At 35.5% G+C, this 8,560-nt stretch overlaps 1 protein-coding gene across 1 annotated transcript; it reads right to left on the bottom strand.

Annotated features, from left to right (window-relative positions):
- Positions 1–4,941: 4,941 nt before the first annotated feature.
- On the bottom strand, positions 4,942–7,496 carry LOC123229111 (probable trehalose-phosphate phosphatase D). Its single transcript, XM_044654693.1, has 11 exons — positions 6,950–7,496; positions 6,689–6,829; positions 6,516–6,587; positions 6,317–6,409; positions 6,161–6,217; positions 5,960–6,061; positions 5,805–5,882; positions 5,656–5,725; positions 5,497–5,567; positions 5,328–5,420; positions 4,942–5,239 (listed from the first exon to the last, which is right to left on the bottom strand). Exons 1-11 carry the CDS (start codon positions 7,211–7,213, stop codon positions 5,180–5,182), a joined length of 1,101 nt encoding a protein of 366 aa, XP_044510628.1. The 5' UTR covers positions 7,214–7,496; the 3' UTR covers positions 4,942–5,179.
- Positions 7,497–8,560: the final 1,064 nt, after the last annotated feature.

Genomic DNA, 8,560 nt, shown 5'->3' on the forward strand with positions numbered 1-8,560 from the left:
AGCCCATGAATATTTTCGATAAACAAAGACGAGGCAAATATCTGGCTCACGAATGAATCTCAACTGTCAGTCAGTCAATTTACGTCACATTATTGCATAAACTTTATGGAGGTCCATTTATGACTTGGCCACTTGATTATAATTCCACAAGAAAACAAAATGATAATGGAAGAAACTAGGATTTGATCTAAATGGCATGTTACTGAAGCACAACAATACAAGAATGTCATTTCATTTCGGATGGTGATAGAGAACAACTTGTCATCATGGTGCACTTTCGCTCAATGAAAAAGACATAGATTTCCCAATTTACTTTAAAGTTGGTTGTGAGATCAAATTTCTCTCGAACTCATGGAGGTTTTAACGAATAGATAATGGGTAAATATATAACGACAAACTATATACACTGTATGCATAGACCAATCATATTATCTTTATCTATATACTAGTTTATGATACAACGTGAACAAAAAATATTCTGTTTGAAAAGTGATAAAAATAACTTTAATAATTATAATTATTTTTTATGATCTCCTCAACATTTGACAATAGTTTTTTATTATTATGAGATCATATTCTATTAAAACTCTTTTCGCGATTGGAAAATAATCACTTTATACCAAATGAAAAACATACGATTCTCTATATCCAATTATATAATTACACTTGTAAACTTACCTTTTAATTAACATATAAATAAATAATTATACAAAGTCTTAAGGATAATGGTTTTAATATTTTATTATTAACCAAATTGTAAACTCAAACAATCAAAAATATACCCATAGATGTAGGCTTCAAAAGAGTAGGTCGAATCACATTAAAAATGACATTTTATTGATAACAATCTTATGATTTACAATTTTTCTCAACAACCTTTCATCGAATTATACTCATGATTCAATGTACTTTTAGGTAAAATTTTTAACACCAACAATTGGATGCTAAAAGAGAGTCCCTGTATAGTTCTTGGTCTGTCCATCAAAAGCAACCATTTTTTTGACAATCTTCTGTAAAGCTCTTTTTCTCAATGACCTATGGAAGAAGAACTAAAAAAACTATAAGTGATACCAAGTGAATGATAAATTTAATCCCAGCCACAATGTCACTCCTCCTCCAAGACCGGGGCCACTGGATCTTGCCTCTGGAAGACAATTTGCTTTAATAGTTGGAATTTATCACACCTAACGAACATTTGTAATTAAAAGGATGTCAATGGTGGTAATGTCATGACCATTTTGATCCAGCATTTGGATATTGCTGCCCCATCAACAAAAGTAGGGACCCGTTTTCCTCAAGATCAATAGTTGTCATGAGGTCCCAAGGTTCTTGCATGACCAATCCAGGTTTCGGCCAATAGAGACACAGACAGGCAGGGTGCCCTGGGCTAAGGTTGTTTTTCCCTTCTCTAAAGTGCAAAAAAATACTTACACAATCAAATTAACAATCCTCATCACTACACTAATGTAGAATGTGTAGATTCTAACTCATGTAACAACAGTGTTGTTTGATGACATGCAACCCCTAATTCACACCATGACAGAACTAACCAATGACACGTAAAGCATACTCATTGTCTAGACAATGTGAATTATGTAACTCATATCATGACAACGTCAACCAATGATATACAAAGCATAACTTATATCATAATAATGTCAATTAACATTAAGGTGTCAACCCACGACTTATAAATGTTAACTCAGGTCACAAAGACATCGAGCCTTGCGTCTCCTTGCCGGGCCACAATCTACTTGTTGCCACTACAAGACAACTCAAGAAGTGTCTTTGATAGATTACGTTACCTCTGTTACCAAATCCAAGGGCAAGATCTTTGCAACCTCTTAAATGTCCCACGGGTCTCTTTAAAGAAAGTGGTCAAGATAAACTCAGCAGATATCCAACTACATGGGCTAAAACTATCCCTTGACAGACTAACCATCTAGAAGGATGAGCCAAAAATTAAAGTCATAGAATTCCTATTTACCCTCTTCGAACGCCATGATCCACTAACAAATGGCTTCAAGGCACCATCAATTATTGCATTCAATGGAACTGGTGATCTACATGATCACTTAGATGCTTTCAATAAACTTTTGGAGCTCTACCAATATGTGCATTGGGATTCAGTAATGGCTGAAGCTGAACATGAGTTCCATACTCTATTACTTGAATAACAGATTACACATGGCAACAGTGGTAACCAGTAGAGAAAAAAAAGAAAGAAAGAAAGAAAGGAACCTTTGCAGAGTCAATCTCAATATAAATAAAACAAAATAAGTGGCAACATAGGGTCCCTGGTCCTGCCTCGTTAGTTTGACAAGTAGAAAATATTCTATGCACAGCTGATTAGGATTAGTCATCATCATCAATATTTAAAACGACCGCTTTCTCTTAGTTAAAGGATTAAAAGCTGAAAACCTGGTGCATACATTAATAATATTTTATAATACTGCTGGGAAAAAAATGGAGGTTCATTTGGTTACTGCAGTCATCTGTCAGAGAGTTATCCTCCAATAATGGTGCAAGTGCGTGCGAACGAAGAAACAAATCCATATTTTTTTACAGAAAAACGAGACAGCTAATAAATTTGCTCCCTGTAACAATGTCATCGCCTTGATCACATGGGAATCAATTATATGCCATTGTTGAGAACAGCCCAACATTGACCAGACTTTGGTACGAAATTATGATTCTTTATTTGAAAATGAACCACTCTGCCGAGCAGCGCTCAACCCTCTATGCCGGGACCATTAACCAGTAGCTTAGATTGACACGTTTACAAGAAACCATTATTGGTGAGTATCTTCATGGCAAAAACAGTTTGCAAGGAGCATCTCTGTAGAGCAAAAACATATGGAAACTAGATCTATATATGTTTAAATATTAATATAAGCCTGCATGAGCTCAAAAGTACTGTTCCAGGTCATGGGTTGAAGCTGTAAACACAGAGTGCAAAGATATAATAATGGAGCAAGATCATTTCATATTCTTGGGAGCGGGAGCCAGGGTTCAACAAAAGCTAATTGTATATTGCTTTAGAGAACCTACTTTATAGAAGATCTAACAAGGTTAATATTTGATGAAGATTTGATTAGCGAATAAAAGCTGTTTACTTTATTAATTAATAATATTAAGTAGTGTGGTCACTTAGTGAGGTTAGTAGTATAGTTGGTTGTTATGGGGAAGTGATCCCCTTTTCCACCAATAATTAAAGGTTTATAGTGGTTAAATTAATAGAGATTAGGGCAACAATGATGGGTTGAATCTAGTGGCATATTTCTTTACACGTATGAAAGAAGGAGATCATCAGGGTGTTTCATGGCTTGGAAGCATGTTGGGTGTCCTCAGTAGAAAAAATCCATGTGTCTTCTTCAAATCAGGCACTTTCAGTGGATTCCAACTCTTCTTCAACCATTGGAAACCCTTCCTGGTAGTGGGTTTCTCTTTCACCACCTAACTCTCTGAAAATAACCATTAATTTAAGTTTTTTCATCCATTTAAATACAGCTTTTAGATTCCTTTAATCTTTTGAGGTGGGCTCTCTAAAATCTAAGTGCCCAATGGTTTAGGTCTATTTTTCTGTTTTGTAAGCAATGGCTTTGGTGTCAATATCATTTTCAACTTTTATCACTTCTTCCCCTTCTTTATTTGTATACAAACTTCTAGCTGTCTTAACTTAATATAAATATTTGATTTAGAAAACTGTGTATTCATATGAACATTGTCCCATCCCATCGATCAAGGCTGCCTAATCTCTCTATTAATCACTCTGCTAAAAATAAAGCATCATTTAACTACTAGTTGCTTAATTTATTCTCTGAGAAAAAGCCGCAGATGCATGTATAAACATGTGTTCTTCTGTGGGTCATAATGAATGAAGCACTTTGGTTAGGGGAGTTTACACTTCCTTATTAGATTCATAACACGTTAATCTGCTACAAAGTGCTGTTTTCAGAGATAATTAGGCGAATTCCATGATATGACTTTCTTATTTGTTGAAGTATTGACAAGTTTTATTTGCCATGCAAATATATTTCTTTTTTTTTTTTTGTATGTAACGGTGAATTCCACTTGAGTTAAACCATCAAATTGGGCTGAAACCCACAATCATTAATTTAAGTAAGTCAAGAGTTTGATTTTAATATATTATCAGAGAAGACTTAAACTTATACTCTCTTATACATAATGCTTTTTCTTTTGCTCTTCATGCTACTTCTTCAGGTTATATTTCATATGGGGCTGAATTTGAAGCAAGCTTGCTCGAATGAACCCAAACTCGAGTCTGACATATACGAATTCAAACAAAAATATATTTGAAAACAATCATGAGCCCAAACTCGAGCTTGACATAAACGAACCTGAGTTCAAACTAAAATATATTTAAAAAAAAATTTAAACTACACTGCATGAATCACAAGTGAACTAAATTCGAACGAACGAGATTGGCAAGCTTACCCTAAGTTCGGCTTGTCTACACGAATAGAAGCCAAACATGAACTTCTAATCTATGAAGAGAGTCAAACATGGGTTGAGTTAAACCGAATCGAGCTAAACTCTCTTGCAAACCAACTTCATTCTATTCGAGTTTGGTTCAATTCAAATCCAATCTTAATTTCATGTTATCTCGTATATAAATTCATAACACATATAACATCATCATCAGGGTTAAAATTTCAGACCTATCAAATTGATAACGAAAGACTAATATGATATCCGTGGTTTGTGTTGTCAACTATGAACTTAGAAGCACCGGAAGTTGATACATACAAATACATAGAAGCATTTAATAAAGAGCCAAGCTGGCTGACTTTCCAGGGCATCTCTACGATGCTGTGCATTAAATAATGCAACGGTGGCTCGTGTGGACACAACCGAGTTCAAAGATTCACACTTCAATTTCATCACCGGATTCCTCGCAGTATTAAAAAACATCAAACATGTTTCAAGATGGTGAGAACCTCTTTTTTTTTTTTTGTTAATTTCCGATAAAAGTAAAATAAAAAGAATGTACAACTTCTAAGAGAGAAGAAGCGAACAAACGCTTCCAAATTTCGGGATTTTTTTTTCACATTTGCCATTTTAAAATTTCCGAACAAGAAAAATTAATACAATAATCCACCCTTAAAACCAATTTCGGTTGGTGGGATTGATCAATTTCTTAATCTTTACAAACATATTACTGTTGGCGTAGAGAGAAGCGCTTCCAATCTACCAAACGCCGCAAAAATGCATTCACCTGTAAAATCAGTAGTAGAATATTAGCCTAACTTGCATCCTGGAAAATAACTAAGAAAACACCGAATCAACAAGGACAAATAATCTACCTCGGATGGTTCTTGGAGAGAATAGGAAGCATTTGTATCCTTGGGAACTTTAGAAACAAGAATCCCAAAGCCCTGTCCTCTATCGCGCAAAACCTACAATAATGGGTAGGTTAGAAAAAGGGTGAATAAAATTAAGAATATTTAATCTGTTTAGAAGAAAATTTGATACCTTGAAGGCATCCTCATCAGTTCGATCATCGCCAATGTAAACTGGTACAACATCTTTAGAATTGGCATATCCTGAAGAACCCCAATTAACCAACAATATTAATTACGAAAACTCCAATGAAGATAACAATATTAATTAAAGCAAGGAACATATGCCCACCTAATGCCTCTAGCAAGAACTCAAGGGCTCTGCCTTTGTCCCATTTTATTGTTGGGCGGATCTCCAGCACCTGTTGGAACCAATGAAGAGTTAATCAGATTACTTTATTATTTTTTTTGTCTGGTGGAAAATCATGATCAATAGCCTACCTTTCTTCCTTGAGTTAGTTTCAGCTTTGGATACTCATTAAGAACTAATCTAACATCCTCAACTAATGCACCCCAGCTCTGTTAAACAAACAAAGCAAATATTAGCCTAAAAAATGTGTAAAAATTGTTACCAGATATGTGGGTTTGATTTGTACCTTTTCATCAACACAGCGAAAGTGTACGGAGAGACAAAACTTGTTGTTTTCAACCTTAGCCCCTGGAATTGATTTTGTTTTTTCTAACAGGGTTTTGTAAACCTGAATGTGGAAAAAGATGATACAAAATTACATAAATCTCCCATGCATGCATACTGCTCTCTCTTACCATTTTCAACAGGTTGGTAGAAGAAAACAAACCTCGTCAATCATGGGGAGGAATTCGCTGGCCGGTTGAAAGAGAACTCCTTGATTACCCTGGGAGTTCAAAATAAGAAAAAAACCATTCAAAATAATGAACAAAAACGAAAGTCTTTTACATCAAGTGTACAAGTTTAGCTTTGATCATTCACACACCTTCTTGTATTTACGACTTTTGGATGGCCCCTCGATGTCCATGCCATGGCTTCCTGCGTAGTAAAGCTCTGCTAATTTTACAAAGCTGAAAACCTGCAAATTTGCGGTGTTGAAACAACGTTAGATTAACATAATACAATCGAAAATCAGGAGAAGAAAATTTAATGAGGACTTGTGAATGGTGATGAAAAAAATGTACCTTATCTCGGCATCTCCCGGTCACTATAGCTGTGGGAAAATATCTGGCGACGTCCCTTACAGCTTCTCGCATCTGTATTTCAAGGACTTTTCAGTATTTATAATTGACAGAATAAAAATGAAAGTATCAGAGAGAGAGAGAGAGAGAGAGGGAGAGGTGAAAACAGAACAAACCTCGTTGGTCATGAAAGCTCGATCCGGGTCTTCAACAATAGGTGCCAGGGTACCGTCGTAGTCAAGAAACATGACTAATTTCTTCCCTTTGGAAGCATTCACAATCTCCTCAAACTTGCTTAAAGCTGATGGATGATGAGCCTATTACGAAGAACAAAAAACAAAGTTCAGCAATGTTCGAGAAATCCGCCAATATGTGTGTGTGTGTGTGTGTGTGTGTATAGTAATAAGAAGTACAAGAGATCAGTCATATGTACGTACAATCCAAGAAGTTTGCTCTTCAGTTTCGGTTACAGAAGCAGTGGACTTGGCACGAGTAGGAGAAGAGTCTCTCATAGAGTCGACCCAAGCATTGAGTTTGGTACCTCCTTCATCATCAAGTTTTTTCAAGAGCTTCTTTCGAGATATGGTGATGTAGCCAGCAGGCGATGGCTGTGAGAATAGAGCAGAGTTGGACAAGGTGAGTGTAATCTTGACCCCAATAGTTGGCTTGGATTCAGAAAGCATCACATTTTGATTAGTCATGTTTTCTAAACAAGAAAACAGAGTATTGAGCAAAAACAGAGAAACAGAAAGAAGAAGAAGAAGAAGAAGAAGAAAGATTTGTTTTGAGCAGGTGAGGTGAGGGGAGGAGAGAAAGAAGGGAGGTTTTAAGTGTTAAAAAAGTTGAAAATCAGTCGCGCACTAAACACAAAGCTAACGAGTGACAACTGGGGAGGTGGCTGGTCAATTTATAAACTTTCTTTCACGGCACTAACGGACGAAACAACCCGTTTTCTGGGCTACCGGTACTTTTCCACCACATACTATAGGGACCACCCTTTTCTGAGCCCACTCTCTCTGTATAATTTTATGTATAAATAAGGCCAAACAATAAATAAGGCCAAACAACTATTTTCCATCCAAGATATGTTGTAATGACAAGTTTCTATCATTTAACTATAGAAACACCAAATACTCACCCATGACCAGTTAAAAATAACGGTGGTAAGGGTAAAATCATCATTTTCTCTATAATATTAAAAAATAAACTAAAATATAATCTATTTTTATCCTCCTAAACTTTGAAAACTAAAATTTTTCCCCAGTCTAAGTTTTAAAAAATGGCAGTTTCACCTTAGGGTTTGGTTTTGAAATCTCCGGCTCTATTACCGACGGCCTCTCCCTCCTGAGACATCCTCTCCTTTCAGCGATCTCTTTCCTCTTATTTGAAGGATTGATCGGCATTGGAGATGCCTTGGGAAACGAAGAACTTCGTCTGGAACTCCGTCTTCGCCGACGAAGTTTTTCGTCTCCCAAGGCGTCTCCGACGCCGATCAGCCCTCCAAATGGGAGGAAAGAGATCGCTGGAAGGAGAGGATGCTTCGAGAGGGAGAGGTCATCGGCAATGGAGCCAGAGAGGTCGTCGGAGATTTCAAAACCGAACCTAGGGTGAAACTGCCATTTTTTAAAACTTAGGCTGAGGGAAAATTTTAGTTTTTAAAGTTTAGGGGGGCAAAAAGAGATAAAATTTTTAGGCGTTAGGGTTCTGTTAAATTTAACCGGTCATGGGTGGGTATTTGGTGTTTCCATAGTTAAAGGGTAGAAACTTGTCATTACAGCATACCTTGGGTGGGAAATAGTCGTTTGGCCTATAAATAATAATATATTATTATATAATTAAATAATTAAAAATTAAAAATAATATAATATTTAATTATATAGTGATATATTTTATATATAAAATTATACATATAATATTATATTAATTATTATTATTAGAGTAAAACTACATTTGAATATTTGAATGTATATATACTTATATATATTATTATATAATTAGATATTATTTTATTTTTAATTCAAAATCATTTAATCATGTGATAACACTTA

The sequence above is a fragment of the Mangifera indica genome, chromosome 11 (genome assembly GCF_011075055.1).
Source record: "Mangifera indica cultivar Alphonso chromosome 11, CATAS_Mindica_2.1, whole genome shotgun sequence".
Classification (NCBI taxonomy): Eukaryota; Viridiplantae; Streptophyta; class Magnoliopsida; order Sapindales; family Anacardiaceae; genus Mangifera; species Mangifera indica.

Bases quoted from the DNA above. Each gene is read 5' to 3' on its own strand.
- LOC123229111 (XM_044654693.1), bottom strand. From the start codon at position 7,213: ATGACTAATCAAAATGTGATGCTTTCTGAATCCAAGCCAACTATTGGG. The intron at 6,830-6,949 runs GTACGTACATAT...TCTTCGTAATAG, and splicing joins AAGAGCAAACTTCTTGGATT to GCTCATCATCCATCAGCTTT. The intron at 5,568-5,655 runs GTGGGCATATGT...GGGGTTCTTCAG, and splicing joins GTTCTTGCTAGAGGCATTAG to GATATGCCAATTCTAAAGAT.